Here is a 22,575-nt window from a genome sequence, read left to right as displayed (position 1 = left end):
ACTTGAGTGGGTGGAGGTGAGAGTGCAGCGAAAAGTGTGAGTCTCTATTTTTTTATTTATTTCAAACTTACCCTCTACATTGTGACTGATTTTAAGTGCTTTGAAAGTATATTTTCAATAGTTTGTAGGTTTGAGTAGTTGCTGGGAGAAGAAAGATTTTTGTAAGTTGAAAATCCTGGTGTTAAAGGGTGCTTCTTAATTTTATCCTTAAGTTGAGAGAAAATCAGATGTGTATCAGTATAATGGATATTTTAAATAGATGTACACAGGAGCAAAAATTTACTTCACAAATAGTAGTAGAGAAGCTTATTTGCATGTGATTGCATTTAGTCTGAGATCATTATGCCGTAAAACTGAACCTTTTTAAATGTGTTGAGATCAAGTCTCCCTGTTACACACAAGCTCTCCAAATATTGGACTCAATGAGAAAAAGTTATTAGTGGGTCTGTCCACTAATTAAGTGTAGCAAACTGCACAGTTTGTTGAAAAGCCTTTTCAGTTGCTCGGTTGCATTTTCAGGCAAGGAGAAACACAACCACTTCCAGCCATTAAAATCTCCATTTTACAATTGATTAATGGTAAAGGTAATGTGTGTGTATTAATAAGTGAATTTGAATGTTTTACGGAGCTGTGGTTACCTTAATAGCATCCTACTGCTTCTCTGTGTTAATTGTTAAATTATGAGTGGGGTGCTAGTCTAGAGCAATCCCGAGAAGAAAGTTTCTCCCTGGTAAGTAGTGAAACTACTTAAGATCTTTTTCTTCTTGTCCTGCAGACTAGCATAGTTGAAGGGCGATGGCATCTGTTAAAGAGCTACTCATGAACTCGCTGATGGATCTGGTAGAGGTTGATCTTAAGAAGTTTCAGTGGAACTTAAAGAATGATGAGCGTATATCAAATTCTGAAATGGAAAATGCAGATATCTTCGACACAGTGGATAGTATGGTGGCACGATTTGGACCAGAAGAAGCTGTGAAGATATCAGTGGAGATCCTGAGGAAGATGAACCAGAATTTTCTGGCTGAACAGTTGGAGAACAAACACAAGCAAGGTAACAATGTACAAGAATGGTGGCTTGACAAACCTTCCTCTTTGCTCTGATGTGTTTGTGTGATTTATGTTTCCCAGTGAGTGATCCTCTCTCTCTCTCTCTCTCTCTCTCTCTCTGTTTGTCACAGCTCAGGCTGAGAGCAATATTAAGACATCTGTCCGTGTTGGAGCTAATTCAAAACAGATTGGAGGTAAAAAAAAAAAAAATAATAATAATAATAATAATTTACAGTCTGGGCCAAAAACAACAGTGGGAAATCTTAAATAAATACAAATGTATTATTGCCCGTAGGGGTATTTTACAAAGGGTTCAATGCTTTACAAAAGTCTAAAAGCTTTAATCAGAACTTTTTGTGCTGCCAGCATTGAGCAATAGGTGGCACTGTCTATTTATCAAACAGTAGAGACTCTGTATTGCCATCTCTTTTGCTGATTTTAAAGTGGAACAAGCTGTAGAAATCTCATTTTAATAGTCTTGCCATCATTTTTAGAGCGCACTTCCACAGTACATTCAGCCTCTGTCTTATATTTGTAATCTCAAGCATATTCTCGAAACTATTGTTTTCAATGACTCATTATTTTGATCACTGGCAGCTTATTCAAAACATCCACCATCAAATAACAGTGACGTTTATATTGTATTGTGTACAGTAATGACTCTGCTATTGTTGTGAGTGGAACATCATGCCATTATTGTCCATCAAACAGTGCCACCTCAAGGAATAAAGGTTAATTGCACATATTGAGTCGTCAGATATTTCAATATTTTTGCGCATGAAAAACATACTTACACTCTTACACAGCTTGAGTCTCTAGCAACCCTATACACTTTTAAAAAATAATCAGAAAACAGATATTTTTATAGTTTTTTATACTTTATAATGAAAGTGAGGAGGAATACTAAGAAAGTTGATGTCGAAAAAAATGAATAGAATAGGCTAATAAATGCTAATAAAAACATTATAATGCAACAATTACATTGTTATCACATCTTGTCCGCCACTGATATAGCTGCTTCCTTAAAGCACACCTTAAATTCGAATGCAACGTTTTTGATTCAATGAATATTTGAAATTACATTTTTTCTTGACAGCCCTAAATTACTGATTTGTTATGTTGAACTCCTGACATAAATTAAGAAACTACTGTCACTGCAACCATTGTTTTTTTATCATAAACAATGGTCAAATATTGAAGCTGAAGTCCTTAATCCTTCTAATGGAAACGTACGTCTTGTACGTCCTCAGATAAAGTAAGAGTGTGATGTTTGTGAATGTTGAACAACAATCTGGGGGCGCCAATGATATTGTCATGTTAAGAAGATTATTCCAGGGTTTTTAAACTCTGCTCCTGGAGAGCTGATGATTGAGCATTAGTGAAGAAAACCTGTTGTTACCAAGCAGAATCACTGAAGGAATGAGGAAAAACAAGAACAGAAAAAAAGAGAAGAGACAAGCAGAAACATAACATCCAAAGCTGACTTCCAGCTACATAGCCTTGATAAAATCAACTGCAAAAAAAAAAAAGAACACAATCAATCTCTCAAACAACTCCAAAAAGACCATTACCATATTTACTTATAATCAACCAGTTTGAGCTTATTTTTTTAATATGTTTTCAAAAGTTATTGAGAATCAACAGAGGTTTAACCTAGATAGTTGAAGCTGTCTGCTTTTAATTAATCAGTTTAAACCACTTACATTGTTTGCAGTAGTATTACTCGTAAAATAGACTAAACAGTAAACTATGCAAACACTAATTGCTGACTATTTTCCTCTTTCTCAAAGGCTCAGCTGCAGAGGACAGTAAAGTTGCTCTTCACGATTACACAGAGACCAGCCTCCGACTGAAGAAAAAATTAAAAGAGGACTGTGAGCGGATATTGGTTGGTAATTCAGAGACGGGTCATCAGAAATACCTGAATGATATTTACACTGATCTATACATGGTGGAGAATGAGACTGGAGGAAGAGTAAACAACCATGAGGTGAGACAAATTGAACTGAATCTTCAACAATTTGATGCCAAGGACGCACCGATCCAGTGCAAAAATATTTTCAAAGTTCAGAAGAGTAGACGAAACAGAAAGGTGCTGACAATGGGGATTGCAGGGGTAGGAAAAACAATCTCCGTCAGTAAATTCATTCTTGACTGGGCTGAAGGAAAAGAAAATCAGGATATAGCCTTCATTTTTCCTCTTCCTTTCCGTCAGCTAAATCTGATCTCAAAAGAATTCAGTCTCATGGAACTGCTTTATCAATACTTCTTTATTAGTCCTGAAGAACTGCCCTCTCTTCCTGAAGGTGATGGTAAAGTCATGTTCATATTTGATGGGTTGGATGAATGTCACTTCTCTTTGAGCTTTATAGAAGATGACAGATTTACAGATGTTCAAGAAAAAACAACAGTAGGTAAGATAGTTACAAGCCTGATTAAGAGATATCTGGTTCCCTCTGCTCTCATTTGGATCACATCCAGACCAGCAGCAGCCAGCCTGATACCCCGAGACTACATTGATCAAGTGACAGAGGTTCGAGGATTCAACGATGAACAGAAACAGCAATTCTTCAAAAATAACAGTACTATTGAGGTTGCTGAAAAGATTATCCGTCACATTAAGAAATCTAGGAGCCTATACATCATGTGCCACATCCCCATCTTCTGCTGGATCTCTCTCACTGTTCTTCAGCCTCTGCTGGCTCAAGAGAGCAATGACAAAACACCCACAACTCTCACAGGAATGTACACAAACTTCTTACTTTCACAGATGCAGCAGATGAAAACAAAATACATTGATGATCCTAAATTAAAAGCCAAAGCTAGGTCTTTTGATGATATTATTCTGAAACTTGGAAAACTGGCCTTTCAACAGCTAGAGAAAGGAAATCTGATTTTTTACAAAGGAGATCTTGAGGAATGTGGACTAGATGTCAGTGAAGTGTCTGTGTTTTCTGGGTTATGCACTCAGATCTTTCAGGAGGAAAAGGCTGTTTCAGCAAGAAAAGTTTACAGCTTTGTACATCTCAGTGTTCAGGAATTCCTTGCTGCTCTTTATGCAATTTTGGTTGACAAAGATGAGAAAGCAAACCTATTTTTTCAATCCCGGAGAGAAAAACTGACATGGAAACTCTCCAAAAAGCCACTGTTTCAACTTCATAAGGCTGCAGTCAACAAAGCTTTACAAAGTGAGAACGGACATCTAGACCTTTTCCTTCGGTTCCTTCTGGGTCTCTCACTTGAGTCCAATCAGAGTGACCTGAAGGAACTACTGCCAGGACTAGAACTTAAAATAGAAAACATTAAAGACACTGCTGACTATATCAAAAAGACTGTAGAGAAGGAGAAATCAGTAGAGAGAACCATAAATCTCTTCTACTGTTTAAGTGAACTGAAAGATAACTTTGTGGAGGAAATTCAGAAGAATCTGAGCTTGGGAAAACTTTCAGCACAGAATCTCTCCTCTGTTCAGTGGTCTGGTCTGGTATTTGTGCTCCTGATGTCAGAAGAGACTCAAGAGATGTTTGAACTGCATAAATACAGAAGATCTGAAGAAGCACTGATGAGACTGCTGCCAGTAATCAAAAACACCCGAAGAGCACTGTAAGATTATTCTTTGCAATAATGTATATACTGCACTGTTAGGCTTTTCATTTGGTTCTAAATTTTACATGGGTGATGTGTTGGCCAAGACATAAATTATCATAAATATATCATTATGTGTGATGATTTGCCAATGTATCTTCACCATCAGGCAAGTTGCTCCCAGGTTTTAGCCATTTTATTCTTAATTGCATTATTGCATTGTAGTGAATTTTACAGGAGACTCATCTCATTTTAACTTGGCCCACTCAGGGATGCCAATTATGTAGTGAGTTCTGCTTTCGCCCACTAGGAAGGCGAAATAGTGTAGTGATGGGTACTCGTGTCACACATGACGTTATAATTCTTGGATCACGTGTCACTTGATGTGCGGTTATGAGTACATCACATAAGAAAGATTGGTGGGATATCTAACTTGTAGAACCGCTCACTGTATTATCAACACAAGGAAGATACAAGTGTAACAAAATAAATGTATTAACAAACAATAGACAAGAGTAATCAACTATTAAATGGATACAGTAAATGCAAAAGGAATAAAGTGCATAAGATGCATGAAATGTAATTCAGTTGGGTGTTGGTATGTCAGAGCTATGTTATCTTATGGAAAGATAAACTCTTGCTACTCTGAGACAAATAAGGCGAAGAACCTTACTATGCACTAAACAAATAAATGAGCTATTATTTGTTATCAACTGCAATCAGCTATACAATATCTAATGTAAATTAGAAAGATCATATACTGATAATACACAACAATGCTAAGGTCTCTGGAAGAGGTTTGGAAGTGATATTTACATTCTCTGTGGTTGAGTGAGCAGTCCGTTGGCGGTGAATTCTTCCACTAGTTGTGCTGGTAGCAGTCAGTGGGAAAAGGAGCAGGAATCCGCTGTAGGACTGTAGGAAGCTGATCTCCTGGAGCACCAAACGGTCCTAAGATCTGGAACATGATGTAGGTGTAGGTGCACAACCTGGTGTAGGTGCTGAAGGCCCTTAGCTTGGAACACGCAAGCAAAGGTACCTGAAGTGAAGGTTTGCTCGCTGGAGCTTAACCTTGTTGCAAATGTCTGTTTGTCTTCTGCCTCTCTGGGGTAGAGTCTCAGAACTTGGTCAATCCGCTTTGTCTCTCTCGGATGGAGACTTAGGATGTGCTGCATCTGTTGTTGTCTCGCTGGATGAAGACTCTGAACGTGGAAAATATCTCTTTCCTCACAGACAGAATGTGGTCATATCTGCTGCTGCCTCAAAGCTAGAGACTCGAAGCATGGAGCGTCTGTTTCTGTCTCTCTGGACAGTAGGCTCAGAAAGTTGTAGTATCTGCTATTGTCATACCCTTGCGGGCCTCAGACTCGGAATGGAGGTATCTGTTAGCGTCTCAACGGATGGGAGAAGACGTGGTTCTCTGACAGAGACTCAGAACTTCGTTGCTCTAATAGTGTCCCTTTCCCTACGGGAATCAGACTTAGAACGATCTGTTAGCGTCTCACCCTGCTAGTGCTCAGACTCAGAACTGGTGTAACTGTTATGTCTTTCCCCTATGGGACTCAGACTCAACACTTTGTTGATCTGTTACTAGTCTCAGCCTCAGACGTCACGCCCACGGAACGTTGGCTAAACGTCTGATGCATATGGTACGCTTAACTGGAAACACTTCAGGAATGTCGAAGACGTCATCTGATTAGTTGAATTTGAACACGCGAGTGTCGCGTTTATTTTCGAGTCCGCCGGAAAACAAAGCGCAGACTGGTTTACTCGGCGTTTTGCTAAAAGTTGCTTATGCAGACGCCGTTGTTGTTAAACACATTTGCGACGTTCTCGAAAAAATTACTGACTTACTGCTTGTTCTTCCTCTTCTTCGTTAACTTTCAATGCTGGTTATTTCAATGACTGACTTGTTGCATGCCAGTCTGTTGTTGTGGGGACATTTCTACGCCCCGAAACGTGACGCTGAACGAAACGAACTGTGATTGGTTGTTTGACATGTCGGTCAAACGGCCTTATAGGCGGGCCTTGGCCAATTAAAGCTGCCATGAATTCCAGACCTTCAGCCGCCTGGGTTGTTTCACCCATTGCTGCTGCGTCTGGAGATCCTAAGGAATTTGTATGACCGTCACAGGTCCAAACCTTAGGAAACAGTCTCAAGGTGGGTGGAGGGCAGAAACTTCATCTTGACCAATAGGAGGTTCTGTCCTTCCTGGGTTTTGTACTAAAGGTCTTCTTCATGCCCTCTAAGAGGTGTCTGGCAGTTGTCCTGGCATCCTTATCTGATGGCGTTGGACAGTTTGCTTATGTTAGTCCACCAAGATCCAATCAAAATGTAGCAGGGCTTAAAAACGAAAAAAAAATCCATTCGGTTCACTCCGAGCAGAATCGATATTATAACGTTTCTGTTCTTGCGTTCCTCATTAAACAATACGTTCCGAGAACGGTTTTCTAGAAAAAATACCGGTTAATAACGTTATTTTATTACACGGCGCGATAGATAGATAGATAGATAGATAGATAGATAGATAGATAGATAGATAGATAGATAGATAGATAGATAGATAGATAGATAGTGTGTGCCTTTTAATAACATGTTTGGCATTATGTTTACAAATGATTCAACCAAATTCCGTGTTCGTGTCATCTGAACTTCTTGTCTTTAAAACCGAAAGTAAACGAGTTCACCTGAAGGCCGTAACTAGGGTTTGAAAATTGAGGTCCGAAGTAAGGTTGAGAAACACCGCTTTAATTAATGTTTTTTTGATGACTTAACGTTGACTAAAGAGCATGAGACGTCTTCCTGCTGGCCAGTAACGGTAACGTTATTTGTCATAGTAGCCTATTTCATTCTGTAACAAACAGATTTGTATTATGCTATTGTTTTTGATAGTGTTATACATTTCTTTCAGATATTAACGATGATCGCTGCGTTTGTCTTACCGATTGTGTTATCTTCCTGTCAGCAATTAAATTACAGATTGTCTAAAAGATTTTTTTTATGAATGTACAATGTTGCCGGATATTGCTACGAAAAACAAGCAATTACAAAAATAAAGAAAAAGATATCCGAAATAAGTTCAAATCTTGTGTTTTGTAAATAAGATTAATATATCAGTAACACTAACGTTCAACTTTCCACTTTATAAACGTCCCAAAGTGTCACAATAAATTGGAAAAATGAGTCAAAATACACGTATAATAGGTGGATCTGGCAACAAACGGAGGCTGCACACGCGCTCTCACTCAACGCGCTCTCAAGCCTCGTTCACTGCGCTAGCTTCTCGCATCAACATGAATTGCAAACACTCATGTGATATGAGGTGGTTTAAACGGCTAAATAATCATTCAGAGAGCTTGGCATTTTATTTTTGAATATACAAAAATGACCGAGGTCCAGACCTCGGTGACCTCATAGCTGGCTACGGCATATTCCTTACCTAATATAGCCAATTATAGGCTATTTTCACTCAAACAAAACAGAACTCCAGATAGTTATGCTTTTACATTTAATGCATAAAAGCAAAAGAAAACGTAATGCATAATTTTAACTACAAGTTTTAATTAGGCTACAATAACTTAAACCTAAACATACCTTTGCACATGAAACAGCCAGGTGCTTGGTAACCTTAAGCTCGTGGCATCAGAAAGGGCTCTGCTTATGTCTGCTTCGCGGGCATTTCACGGTGTATGCGTCACCGTCGCATTTGCGCACACAATTTGAATTCATGTTTTTGGTCTGCCAAATTGATATAATAAAGAGAACGATAAAAATACCGTTATTAACCGGTTAATTTGGAATTTCTGTTTCCGTTTCTGTTCAGAACGATTAAAATTGATTTTGTTTTCGTTTTTGTTTTTGTTCCTGTTCAATGTCAATTGTTTTCGGTTTTCGTTTTCGTTCCTTGAACCGGTTCAGAGCCCTGAAATGTAGCAAACCTTTGTCCACTATTGAGGCCAGGGAGGGGCCCTTGCCATAAACCGGGCCCTGGAATGCTTGGTCCACTACAGCATTATTGTATTGTATTACATATTCTTAATTGTATCATAAATCAAGCAAACAGCATTATACTCATGAGCCTCTTTCATTCAACAAGAATCCAAATGTTTCCATTTCTGCCATATTTGTGACATTTAACTTGCATTCTGTGTAATGTTTCTTTGGGCGCTGCACACTGATTTTACAGTGGACCCTATTAAATTAAGTGATGAATGATGAGTGGCTGAGATGTCAAGTTAGTAACGCTAAAACTATGTACGCACGCAGTTGGATTGAATAAAATAAAGATATATCCAAAACAAAACAAAACAAATAAAATGTTTTAAAAGTGTCACAAAAACGAGTGTAGCCTATAAAATGTCATTTTTTTTTTATTTTGTTAGTCTGTGTGTTATTAAAGATAAATACATTTCATGTAGTCCTATTTATTTATTTCCTTGTATATATTTAATATCTGTTTTTCTCTGTTCACAGAAGCAAATGAGCTTTGGTTGTCAGTAAAAAAAATATTCTAAATGAACAAAATACCCTAATTATACAATCTTTCCCCAGATTTTCTATGCTGCATGCAAATTAAGTCTAAATAAAATACTTGCGTTACAAGCTCAGACCTGATGTGAAATTTGATCAAAGCCACCGCTCACATCCATACTGATAAATTACGAGTTTTGCGTAGAAAGTACTATATGTTGTTAGTTTCATAAATGAGGCCCACTGAATTGCATTTTGATCTGTTCTACACAGGCTACATTGCTGTAATCTCACTGCTCAGTCATGTGAGAGTTTGTCATCAGCTCTACAATGCCCAGACTCTATCCTGAGAGAGTTGGACCTGAGTAACAATGACCTGCAGGATTTTGGAGTGAAGCTTCTTTCTGAAGGACTGAGAAGTCCAAACTGTCAGCTGCAGATACTGAGGTAAACAGTTTTCCATAAAAATTATTAACAAAATGGTATAATAGTAAATGGCTGTTAAATTTTGTATCCAAATGTGGTATCTGCTCTTGAAGGTATACTAAAACAAGAGACCAAAAGAACATGCAGGTATTTTTGTAAAAGTTTGTACAAGACAACAGACTTTGAGGATTCAATCCAAAACCACATGTACACATACATACCACATGTACACATGCATATTGGTGCTTTTTTTGAATGAAAGTAAAAAATATAAGATCTAAAAAAAATAATAATAAAAAGTCAATTTTGTATTTTCTCAGAAAAGTTTTGCATTGCATTTACACAAATAACTACTTCTGACTGGTTAATCTCTGATGATTGTGTCCATGTAGTTTACAAATTAGTAAACAAAAAAAAAATTGGTAGCACGTTATTTAACAGTCATTGTACTTATTATAGTATTTACAATAACTAGGTAATAACTTGGTACTAACCCTGGACCTACTCCATGTAGTTCCAACTGTTGGAAATTTAGGGATATATTACATGTTACAAATGCTCTATGTATGTTGACCCTGATTTTTGGGTCAAAGTTATTTATGGTCTAATCTGATTTCAGAGTCCTTTTTTTCTTTTGAACAACCTATTTTCAGGATTCAATCTTATCTGAAATCTGATTATCTGGCCCTATGTGATAATGACTACTCTGATTGTCAAATTACTGCCCCAAGGATTGTTGCTGTGTGTGTCTGTAGGTTGTCTGGCTGTATGGTGACAGAAGAGGGTTGTGGTTATTTGTCTTCAGCTCTGAGTTCAAACCCCTCACACCTGAGAGAGCTGGATCTGAGCTACAATCACCCAGGAGAATTAGGAGTGAAGCTGCTCTCTGATACACTCAACCATCCAGACTGCACAATGGTCAAACTCAAGTATGTTGAGCTGGAAAAGTTTTTTCTGTTTCTGTTGTATTACATACTTTTTAATCTGACAGATTAACACACACACACAAATCATGTAAATTAACAGAAATAGTTAATAATACAATTAACGAATTAATAAATTAATGAACATTTATGCAACATATGAAAATAGTAAATAAATCTACAATGGAAACTGGAAAGGGGTTACAACAAGACAATAAGTTCAATAAAATGAAGGCATAAAACAAACAATTTAATTATTCTTTAAATTTACACTACAAAAAGTGTTAAATTGATTATAAACAAAACTGTTTTGGGGGTTGCAGGCTGTGTGGCTGGAATTCATATGTAGTTGTGTTTTTGTACATATCTTCTCTTTTTTTCTGCTCTTCTTGTTTCTCTTTCTTTCAGTGATTCTGCTTGTTAACAGCAGGTGTTCATTACTCATGCTCAGACATCACTTAATTAATTACTTAATCATCTAATTAAATGCAGTACTGCTTCAGTGTTATTTTTAACACTCTGCTTGTGGTTCCCAGTGCAATGGCAAACAGGAGTGCATTGTCAAAATGCTATTTTTCCATGGAGCATACATCTCATATGAACAAAAGGAAAGTGACGGTTACAGTAGAGGGTTAGAATGAAAATCAACTGTGGCCCATCAGATTGGGTAAACATGGCAGTCATTGTGCCATAATTCCATGCAGCATTTGGGCTGGATAAGTAAACAAAATGTGGGTCAGAATAAAAACCCTGCACTGCTCTCTCTCTTTGTGTTTGTTAAAGGGATAGTTCACCCAAAAATTTGATGTTTATCTGCTTACCCCCAATGCATCCAAGATGTAGGTTACTTTGTTTCCTCAGAAAAACACAAACAAAGATTTTTAATGAAAACCGGTGCAGTCTGCCAGCCTTATCATGGACGTGAATGGGCACCAAACCTTTAAAAGTAAACAAAAACATGCACAGACAAATCCTAATTACACCCTGCGACTCGTGATGATACATTGATGTCTTAAGACACGAAACAAGATATTTATATAATTTTTTCCCTTTGATACACAGCCACGTCCATCTGTCATGAGCACGAGTTTGGCATCAGTCACGTCACGAGCACGCGCTCTAGCGTAGAATACGCAAACGCCGTAGGGGGAAATCAGTGAAAAGTCCCGGATGAGTTTGCGCAAACTAATGTAATCTTTTAGCTTTAAATCGGTTTAAACAATCAGGATACGCGCAAGTAATAACCATTTTGAATAGCCGCTATATCCACAATCTCTGTGCTCTGTGTAAACAATGAGTGTCGTATACATGCAACAGATCGCTTATGGCGTTTGCGTATACTACGCCAGAAGCGCGTGCACATGTGACGTGACTGATGCCAAACGCGTGCTCAGGAGAGATGGACGTGGCTGTGTATCAAAGGTAAAAAATGATATAAATACTGTTCAGTTTCTCACAAAAACCGATCGTTTCGTGTCTTAAGACATCAATGTATCATCACCAGCCGCAGGGTGTAATTTGGATTTGTCTGTGCATGTTTTTGTTTACTTTTAAAGGTCTGGTGCCCATCCACTTCCATGATAAGGCTGGCAGACTGCACCGGTTTTCGTTAAAAATATTCGTTTGTGTTTTTCTGAGGAAACAAAGTAACCTACATCTTGGATGCATTGGGGGTAAGCAGATAAACATCAAATTTTCATTTTTGGGTGAACTATCCCTTTAACTGATTGAATGTGACTGTGTGTTTTATAGCCTGGATCATGGAGGAGAGATCAGGATTACGGCAGGACTACACAAATGTACGTATACCCAGAGACACACAGCCACTCACACCTTTAGTGTTTGTTGTTGTGCTATAAACCTCTCTCTTTTCTGTGTTCAGATTTCTGTGATCTCACACTGGATCCAAACACAGCAAACACTCGACTCGCTCTTTCTGAGGATAACAGAAAAGTGACACATGTAACAGAGTATCAGCCATATCCTGATCTTCCAGAGAGATTTGATGAGTGGTCCCAGGTTCTGTGTAGAGAGAGTCTTTCTGGACGCTGTTACTGGGAGGCCGAATGGAGTGGAGATGCTGTTTTATCAATAACATATAAAGGAATCAGCAGGAAAGGAGAGATTGGCTCTGTGTTTGGGCGCAATGATAAGTCCTGGTGTCTGATTTGCTCTGGTGATGCATTCATTGTCTGGCACAATAATATTTTCACTGGCATAGGTGTCCCTCCACGCTCCTGTAGGAGAGTTGGAGTGTATTTGGACGTATCGGCCGGCACTCTGTCCTACTACAGCATCTCTGACACTCGCACACTCACACACATATTTACATTCAACTCCACATTCACAGAGTCTCTTTATGCTGGATTTGGGGTTTATGGTTTGAAATCCTCAGTGTTTCTGTGTGAGATCGAAAAGCCTGTGAGCAACAACAGAGACATTACACACACACTTGACTGAGGAAAAAAAAATCTTTTGCCGGAGTGGAAGATGGACTGACTCTGAGGTTGCATTACTGGTTCCGCTCTGGCCCAGGAGCATCCAGAGACTGCTCCAGTCACAGGCCCTTTTTCCACCAGCAGGAACCGGGTGCAAGTTCAGAGCTAATGCTAAGAACGGGTTTGCTCTGAGAGCCACCACAGATCCAGATCTTACATCACTGAATATGTCACATCTTTCCCAGCAATGCTATGCGGCACTAAACACAGACACACCAGGCCTACTTGAGATGCATCAGCGCCAAGCAGACCGAATATGTAACGATTAAGTCCACTGAAAGATGAGATGTAAGGTGAACCCAAGTGCAGTTTATTTACATACGTGCGAAATCCATAATCCAAACATAATCTTGTTTAAACAGACTTGACTTGATTTGACTTGAACAAACAGACTTGACTTGACTTGACAGACTTGGCATGAACTAGAATAGACTTGACTAAAAACAGACACTCACCAAACAACGGTTACAACATAAATACACGACAGGGAACCAAAGAAACATAAGGCCTATTTATACAAGACAATACAGGTCACATGATACAAACAAACCAATGAAAAACAGCAAACAAGACTTAGCAACCAATCAGAACAAGACACATGGAACCGGGGGACCAATGGCAGAAAAACAGGGAAAGGGAAGACAAACACAACAGCATGAAACAAATACAAAATAAAAGACATGAAAAAATGAAAACCCCAAGACAAAACAAAAACCCCACGTTACAGAATAGAACACAACACCAAAGCAATGCAAGAGCATTACTTCAATGCCACAAGCCGACCGGTTGAGCCACGCCGACACATCCTGAACAAGCCTAATTTCAACAATGACTTTGCGAACCTACATCAGCATCCAAACACGGCAAATCTACCTTGCTCGTGTTTACCTGCAATTTCAAAAGCCCAGTCAAGTTTCTGTTCGTCTTGGTCACAGTAATTCTGCCCCAGCCCCTGACGCAAGCGGTTCTTACTTCTAGACCAAAAATGTTTTGGTGCTACTTATAAAGCACTTTTCCTGGTTCTGAGCTGGTGCTTTGGGTGTCGAAAAAAAACAACAACAAAGAACTGATTTGAAACAAGCCTCTGGCTCCAAACAAGCACTTGAACTGTCTTGGTGGAATAGGGGTACCAGTTCTTCTGGCTCCACACTGGCCCTCAGATGGGACTTTTAGGTGTGCTTCTGATTTCCTCTTTGCACATTCTCGCTTCCTTTTCTTGCGACCTTAGCTCCACTCCACTTAGGATGCAAAGGAAGGATGCAAGGAAAGAAATGAGGATGGAGGATTCAAAGGAAAGCTTATTCGTACATTGAAAAGACTCTTGAATGAACAAAAATATTCCAAAGCACAATCAGCTGCACTTCAATAATCTGCCCTTACGTTGTTTAGTTTGGTTAAGATATTAATAATAAATGTAAATAAATATGTCCTGTTGAAAGATTTGAGATGTTTGGTTTACTTAATCTGCGAAGGTTAACACTAGAGCTGCTTTTGACTAAGTTTTTTTTCTGGTTGACTAGTCGTTCATTTTAAGCATTAGTTGACTAATCGCAAATTGATTAATAAACCATTTCATTCATATATAAGCCTTTAATTGCCTACGTAGTCTGTTATGCAGTGAGTATGCTACTGTTTAGCTTCCCTACTTCCACACAGATGTGAGAGGTATCATGATAATGTTTCTCACCCTTCGTAGGCAGTGTTTGTGGTAAGCATCTTTGATAGAGGTAGCTGATCACCAGTGATGTTAGGAATTTTTAACGACCTGTTGAAAGGCCTTCTTGTCTGAGAGTGCAGTTGCCATTCCACATTGTAATATGGTTTGTTAAGATCCTTTTTTAACAAACTGTGGTCTGTTTGTGCTTTTATCCAAGTGTAGAGAGCTGAAGCAATGCCATCCTTAGTTAAGGTGATCAGCGATGTTTAGAAATCGGCTCAACAGCACTCAAATGTGAGCGGGAAATGGAAGTACTGAAAGTACTGAACCCAGTACTTTTTGACAACTCTAGTTCAATCAGTTTTATTGTGTTTGTAAAACTATAAAGTAATGTATAAATTTAATGTATACTTATACAATTACACAATCAGCATTTTTTTGCCAACAGTTCTCCTGAGCTTTGGCCACTGCAACAGTGTTTCTTTTTGCATTTAATACTGTATGTGTTTAAATTCATCATACTTACACATTATAATGTCAGAGAAATAAGCACACCTACTTTTTTGCATGTTTAACATGATTGACTGTTTGCTGCAAATGTCAGCCTTATACTGTATGTGCACACGCATGAGGCATAATCATTGATCCATGGTTTCAACCTGAGTTAAGAAAGTTAGCTTTATCAGGTTTTGTCAACTCAAAACTTACTCTGCAACCCTGAGTTTGTTTGTCACGCTTTATGCTACAGGCCACAGGAAGTTAAACTTAGGGTTGAAAGATGGCCTGCTGCAGTGTCAAACCAGCCAGCTGGAGTGCCCTCTCTACTTTATTGTCATCTATCATAAACTGCATTTCCCAGAACCCACTGCCCATTGCCAAAACTCATTAGGCCTTAGATTGCATTCAGCCATGCATCATTATCTTTTTAACTCTGCCTATATAAGCCTCATGTTCTAAGTTACTTTTTGTGAAGTATTGTTAGTGTTACACTGCATTTCTTTTGTCTTGGTTTTTTGACTCCCTCCCTCCCTCCCTCCCTGCCTGTCCTGTCATGGCCAAGGAGGCAGTCCCTGAACCCCTGCTCAGTTGTGGTGGTCTCAAGGTCCGCCTGCACCACTGTGGTGGTTTCTAGTGATACATGGTGATCTGCTAGTTGGAGTGCTTTTGATTTCCATCAGTGAGCCACTCCTCTCTCTTCCGTTGTCATCTATCATGAATAGAATTTTTCATAACCCATTGCCCAGACTCATTAGACAACATTCAGCTATGCATCATTAAGTAAGCTCACTTACTGGCCTCAGGCTTCCGGGGTCTATATGCAACCTAATAACCAGTGCAAAGGTGTGATATGGGCCCTTTTGGTCTTGTTGTAAACTCGAGCTGCTGCATTATGAATCATTTGTTAGAGGTTTGATCACACATGATGGAAATCCAACCAGAAGAGCATGGCATGAGTCTAGACTAGAAATGGTAAGGGGCTGAATGAAACATTGTGCAGCATGCTCCCTTAAGAAGGACCTGATCTTATTGTTGAGCTACATTCTTAGTGCATCTTGCCACTAATGGGTGGTTTTTATGAATCTTGCCACTAATGTGTGGTTTTTAATTTCCATTTTGCATTACCATTTGTTACAAAGTGAAATGCATGTGATACATTTACAGAAAATGTCCTTCTTATTAGTAAGGAGCAGCACCAGCTTCAATAAACTGATGCCAAACAAGATATGTTGTATTAAGGCCTCTCTAAAGTCACTAAATTAATTGTTTCTCTTTGAGAAAGTTATTTGGAAAAAATAATACTCACATGAGTTTAATTTGTCAAGAATTATAAAACACTTTGGCAAATACAAAGAATGTATTTAGAGTAGAGTTAAAAAGTAAGAATAGTTCAAAATACAAATTTCTAAATGTTAGGTATTCACACCTCTTCACTTTCTTGAGTGCAAAACAAAAGTAAACCAGAGTACATGAATTCCTTTAGAAAGCGTGAAATGGTCACGGAACATCGTGGTAGGCCTCCTGCAATCCTCGTCCAGTGTTGTCCCCAGCTGCCAATGTGGGTTGCAAGTTCCGGTCAGATACAGCAACTACTCCGGGTACTAAAAACTGTGTTTTTATGTCTGTTAGTCTCATCTCCTCACTTTGTCACATAATCATCAGTTAAACACTCCGAAACACATCTATAATTGCCAGAGATTTCTGGAAATCGGCAGTGTGTACAAACACCAGCTTTCGCCGGTGGCTACTAAGAAGCTGCGAGGCCTCCATCTGCTGCAAAATCCGAACCCTGAGATGCTACTTCTACACTACAGGACTGCTTTCAAGACCATCGCCACACGTGCAAAGCAGAAGCCGTGGATGATAGTGAAGGTTGGGCTGCTGAAGACCAGAGATGAAGCATTCAGATCAGGGGATAACCAGCAAGAGCCACATGTCTCAAATCCACAACAATCAAAATGTTGATAAACTTTAAACTAATAAAATAAAGAAAATTCTATCTTTTTATCTTTTTTTTTTTCTAATGTGCACCTTAGAATAGAAAACAAAGTAACTGAAGTCATCTTCAAACGATGGGAAACATAAAACATTTATATGAATAATATAATAAACCAAACAAACAAAGGGCATATCGAATTTAGGGGCAACTTATGCCATTGTCACACAGTTTATACAGCACAGTACCTAATGGTTATTTCTACTTAAAAAAGTTACAGGCATTTTTATTTTAGATCGTATCAGTCTTTCAGCGTATGACTGATAAGTGTGGTGTGAAAGAGGAGGGGTTTTATTCTGTGTTTACTCAGTGAGTCAGAGGAAAGTGTCCCTCTCTGTGCACAGCTGCATCGCGTTTCTGTTCTTGCTCTATATCACTGTACCATTTATTTTATATTTCCATCATGGACTGTGCCTTTGCTAATCTAGATGCTGCTGGATTTCTACAGATCTGGCAACACTTTGATGCTGATGGTGAGAATTTAAAATCATTTCCATTCTGCCTTTAAATGATATATTTTTGTAGTTAGTTGCTTATTTACATAGTGATGGATGTTTAGATTTAATAACCTCTGATAACCTAAGATAAAACTAGATCAATTCCTTTTCTGTAGATAATGGCTACATTGAAGGAAAAGAGTTGGATGACTTTTTCCGTCACTTGCTGGAAAAATTAGAGCCAAAGGTATGTAAAAATGCTGTGGTGTATTCTATTTGAATTTACAAAAACCTGTAAACACATCAGTCGTATGATGACATGTATTAATGATTACATTGTGGAGTTATGGAAGAACATTAAACATACTGTTCTCTTTCTGTAAGTGCTCTCTAAAGTGCTCTGGCTGTTTACACACTAGGATCTGTTCCCTCGCTCTCTAACATAACAAACACAACAGCCGTTTAACATCTGTTTACCTTTCACAGCAGCAAATACTCAGAGGATAGTATTACAAAATTTCAAATCGTTGTCCTAAAAATTGTGGTCGTTTTGTTTTCTTTTCTTGTGGGATGCTACAGAAAAGTTTAATTATACTGTAGCTACAATATCTGTAGTATTTCTTTTTAGACGGAAGCTCTGGTTATAATGGTTTTGGTTATATTAGACTGCTACACAGAAACTCATGCAACACTTTACTTTCAGGAAACTGTGGTTAGATGTACAAGATAAACATAGATCTTAAGTGTTTTAACAAAGTTGCTATAACCCAGCTTGTTTACATTTTGTATTTTATACTGATGTTTATTACCTTGCACTGTCTCTACTAAACAAAAAAGCAAAACATATGCTCTCTATGATACTTATTCTACAACCCAGTGAAAAGGTGTTATTGTGATGTAAGAAAGCTTGTATTAAATAAAGGTTGTGTCAGAGAATCATTGAATAACTAATGAGCAACTCTGTTGGTGCACAGCTGTTCCAGTCCAATGGCTATGCTTAGTGATGATGGGGAATCAATGAGAGATGAATGATGGAAATGTAGTCCTGGTAACCAGTTTGTTTTCTCTGCGGTCTTTAGGGTAAGATTACAGAGGAGAAAGTACAGAAGATAAAGAAGAGCTTTATGTCTGCCTATGATCTCACATCTGATGGACGCTTAGCAATCCACGAAGTAAATCACTTCTTTTTTTTTTTTTTTTTACATTTTCCTTTTGTTATTGTTAGGCCTGCAGAAAAGTAAAAACTAACAGTCCTGAAAAATGAGCAACCATGAAAGAAGGAATATTTTTAAAGCAAAATAGTTTTTAAATGGATACCTTACTTTCAGGCTGTTGTTTCATAATTAGTCATTCTGTGTCAGGAGTAAAACAAACAGCTGAATTGCTTTCTGGATGTGGTGATGGCAAAGGTTCCTTTGCTGCTGCAGATGTTATCTTGCCACTTTATGGCTTCCGGCTGTTTTCAGCATCGTTGCACTAGTCATATCAAGCACGTTAAAAGTGGCAAAGTGTTGTTTTCTGTGTCATGTTAATGGTTTGTTTTGCTTCTGTCACATTTTTACGATAGATTTATAAGTAAAGTGAGGTTGTGAATGGTTGAACGATTGGATTAGATATAACTATAGTTCCAGTAATAAGAGTCATTAGTTCTGTCATTACCTGCTGAAAAAAACCCCAGCTAAACCAGCCTAGGCTGGTTGGCTGGTCTTAGCTGGTTTAAGCTGGACGTAGCTGGTTTTAGCTGGTCTCCCAGCCTAACCAGCTAAGACCAGCCTGGAAAAGTGGCCAAAACCCTTCAAAACCCAGCCAGCCTGCTATGGCCAGCTAAAACCAGCCAACCAGCCTTGGCTTTTTTTAGCAGTTTTTTTCAGCAGGGTAAATGGTTACTCTACCCTAAAATGAAAATTTTGTTATTAATCACTTACCTTAATGTTGTTCCAAACCCGTTAAAGCTGAGTTCATCCTCAGAACACAATTTAAGACATTTTGTATGAAAACCTTAAGCTTTGTGACTGTCCCATTGACTGCCAAGTAAATAACAAGGCCCAGAAGAGTATGGAAGACATTGTCAAAATAGTGCATCTGCCATCTGTGGTTCAACCATAATTTTACAAAGCCGCAAGAATACTTTGTTGTAAGCAAAGAAAAAATAATAATGACTTTTTTCAACAATTCGTCTCCTCCTCGTCACCGTAGTGCCATTTTGAAGAGTATCCCCTGGACACAAACATGTGTGAATCAAAGCATAAATAAATGTATCCATGTGTTATGGTTGACAGAGAACAGTGTACGCTGTTTGCGTCCAGGGAATACTCTCCAAAATGGTGCTACGGTGATGCTAAGGAGACGAATTGTGGAATAAATTAGTTATTTTTGTTTTCTTTGCGTTCAAATGTATTCTCGTAGCTTTTAAAATTACGGTTGAACCACTGATGGCAGATGGACTATTTTGACGACGTCTTTCATACTTTTCTGGGCCTTGACAGTGTCATTTACTTGGCTGCCCTGCTGAAAAAAACAGCATATGCTGGTTAGGTATGTTTTGGTGCTGGGATGCTGGTTTTAGCTGGTTTATGCTGGTCCTTAGCTGGTTAATGCTGGTCCTTTGCTGGTTTAAGCTGGTCATGTTGCTGGTCAAGGACCAGCATAAACCAGCAAAGGACCAGCATAAACCAGCAAAGGGCCAACATAAACCAGCAAAGGGCCAACATAAACCAGCAAAGGACCAGCATAAACCAGCAAAGGGCCCACATAAACCAGCAAAGGACCAGCATAAACCAGCAAAGGGCCCACATAAACCAGCAAAGGACCAGCATAAACCAGCAAAGGGCCAACATAAACCAGCAAAGGACCAGCATAAACCAGCAAAGGACCAGCATAAACCAGCTAAAACCAGCATCCCAGCACCAAAACATTCCTAACCAGCATATGCTGTTTTTTTTTTCAGCAGGGAGTCAATGGGACAGCCTCAAAGCTCCTGATTTTCCTCCAAAATATCTTAAATTGTATTTTGAAGACGAACTAAGCTTTTCGACATGGGGTAATTGATTAACAGCAAAAATTTCATTTTGGGGCGGAGTAACCCTTTAATGTACTCTATATAATCACATCGTAATTTCATCAGACAAAAGTGGCATCATGACAAAAGTAAGTGAACCCCTGTCACTTTACCTTGTCATTTCTTGCTTCTGTCATTCAGTTATTCAGTTTTATGACTGAATTCTATCATTCAGTGTTCTGATCAAATATATTTGATAGAAATCTTGGTTTTGGCCATATAACAGAAACAGTTTAAGAACAGTTTAGGAAGCAGTTTACGTTCATAAGTAGAGATAGAATGACTTTGTCCTTATTAAACTCTGTATTAGTTAATAAACCCATAACATTGAACGTATGTTTGTATTTATACTAGCTAGCCAACATGATCCTGCCGGAGGATGAGAACTTCCTTCTTATCTTTCGTAGAGAAGCTCCGTTAGATAACAGTGTGGAGTTCATGAAGGTAAACCTGTACTCCATCTCACACGAAAAACATCACCTTTTTTAAATATGCTTGAATAAACTTAAACTTTGGTAACACAAATGTCAATATTGAGATTTTAGGTTGTAGTTATACCAGCTGTAATAGTGTGGGCTGATTAAAAAGATTTGCTCATTTCTCATGACAGATCTGGAGGAAATATGATGCTGACAGCAGTGGTTACATATCAGCTGTGGAGCTCAAGGTAGATGCACACACGACTGAAGGATTACATCAATATTACAACAAACGCAGACAAAGTTTGAATATTGAAGGTAGTGTTTGATTGTCTATTTCTGATGGCAGGGCTTCTTGAAGGACTTGTTTCTGCAGCACAAAAAGGATATTCCTCCTAGGAAGTTAGATGAATACACAAATACCATGGTAACTTTGCTGTTTTGAATTCTGCCCCGTTTATTAACTACTTGTATTAACCTGAACCTCTCAAATGACGCACATCTGTATAGTTACAACTTGACATCTTGACACATTGATATTTTTAATACTGGAGCAATGCAAATGCAGTACATAGCATGTCCCATAACAATACACCTTAGTAAATATATCTGAAAGGCCATTGATTATTTAGCTATATACCTGGATACATCCAGTCAAGTCAACTTTATTTATATAACAATTTATTCAATACAGCTTATGTCAAAGCAGCTTTAGTATTAAACAGGAAAATGTCGATAATCCAAGTGGACGATAGTAAACACTTAATTTTCCAGTTAAAGTCAGTTTATTGTGATCATCCAGCTCAATTCAGTTCAAATAGTATCTATGCGATCAAGTTGACCATTTTGTCAGAAATCAAGTGGGAAGAAAGTAATTTTTGCTTTCTGTATGAATTATCTTTAATTATTTGTCTATGTACACGTAAGTCATTCTTACGCCATTAATTTAGTCTCATCTCATACAAAAAGCACTGCCTTTTTTAAGATGCTGGCTATACAGATCAATTAGTGAGTGATTGCACTGTTTACCTCAGCCATCAGCAGACCACAGCTGATGCATTAACATGCATTAACCTTCTTTTGACCTGATCCCAGGAGTCTGGGTTTTTTCCATTACACACAGCAAGTGAAACTCACAATGTTACTCATTAAAGTAAGTAGTGTTTGGCTGCTCATATGTTTTTATATGGTGGCCCCCATGACATGTTTTTAACAGGCTACTGAAATGCATAGAGCATATTTGTAGACCATGTTGGTATACAATGTTTTAAAACTAATCTTTCAAAATTAATATTTATTTCTGTACAGGTAAGTGCACAATTTTGTTGATTTTGTTTGGAAAAAGTGTAACACTTCTAATATTGCATGCCTTGTTATTGTGTCTTGCAGATGAGCATTTTTGACAAAAACAAAGATGGGACATTGGATCTTAACGATCTAGCTAGGTGATGTTTGTTTAACAGTAGTGCTTTTGTTATGTGTTTGTGGAGGTGTTAAGGCCTTGAGGGTGAGAATGGGTCTTTGTTTGTATGTTTGTGTTGCTAAACGAGAGAAGTAAAC

At 38.3% G+C, this 22,575-nt stretch overlaps 2 protein-coding genes across 2 annotated transcripts; both read left to right on the top strand.

Annotated features, from left to right (window-relative positions):
* Positions 1-795: 795 nt before the first annotated feature.
* On the top strand, positions 796-13,108 carry LOC141334034 (protein NLRC3-like). Its single transcript, XM_073839187.1, has 6 exons — positions 796-1,051; positions 2,838-4,650; positions 9,377-9,550; positions 10,285-10,458; positions 12,205-12,251; positions 12,335-13,108. Exons 1-6 carry the CDS (start codon positions 796-798, stop codon positions 12,910-12,912), a joined length of 3,042 nt encoding a protein of 1,013 aa, XP_073695288.1. The 3' UTR covers positions 12,913-13,108.
* Positions 13,109-17,450: 4,342 nt separating this feature from the next.
* Positions 17,451-22,464, top strand: LOC141334039 (secretagogin-like). Its single transcript, XM_073839194.1, has 7 exons — positions 17,451-17,574; positions 17,715-17,785; positions 18,618-18,710; positions 20,951-21,040; positions 21,207-21,263; positions 21,365-21,442; positions 22,405-22,464. The coding sequence occupies exons 1-7, from the start codon at positions 17,505-17,507 to the stop codon at positions 22,462-22,464; spliced, it is 519 nt and encodes a 172-aa protein (XP_073695295.1). The 5' UTR covers positions 17,451-17,504.
* The last annotated feature ends 111 nt before the right edge of the window (positions 22,465-22,575 follow it).

This window comes from Garra rufa, chromosome 4, assembly GCF_049309525.1.
Source record: "Garra rufa chromosome 4, GarRuf1.0, whole genome shotgun sequence".
NCBI classification, from domain to species: Eukaryota; Metazoa; Chordata; class Actinopteri; order Cypriniformes; family Cyprinidae; genus Garra; species Garra rufa.
The sequence above is the reverse complement of the archived record's forward strand: the minus strand, read 5'-3'. Positions and strand labels throughout refer to the sequence as shown.

What these genes read in the sequence shown, in the direction of transcription:
- LOC141334034 (XM_073839187.1), top strand. Translation starts at nt 796, where the DNA reads ATGGCATCTGTTAAAGAGCTACTCATGAACTCGCTGATGGATCTGGTA. An exon ending in AAAAACACCCGAAGAGCACT is followed by an intron (nt 4,651 to 9,376) that starts GTAAGATTATTC and finishes TGTTCTACACAG; the next exon opens with GCTACATTGCTGTAATCTCA. An exon ending in TGCACAATGGTCAAACTCAA is followed by an intron (nt 10,459 to 12,204) that starts GTATGTTGAGCT and finishes TGTGTTTTATAG; the next exon opens with CCTGGATCATGGAGGAGAGA.
- LOC141334039 (XM_073839194.1), top strand. Translation starts at nt 17,505, where the DNA reads ATGGACTGTGCCTTTGCTAATCTAGATGCTGCTGGATTTCTACAGATC. An exon ending in GACGCTTAGCAATCCACGAA is followed by an intron (nt 18,711 to 20,950) that starts GTAAATCACTTC and finishes TATTTATACTAG; the next exon opens with CTAGCCAACATGATCCTGCC. An exon ending in ATGAATACACAAATACCATG is followed by an intron (nt 21,443 to 22,404) that starts GTAACTTTGCTG and finishes TGTGTCTTGCAG; the next exon opens with ATGAGCATTTTTGACAAAAA.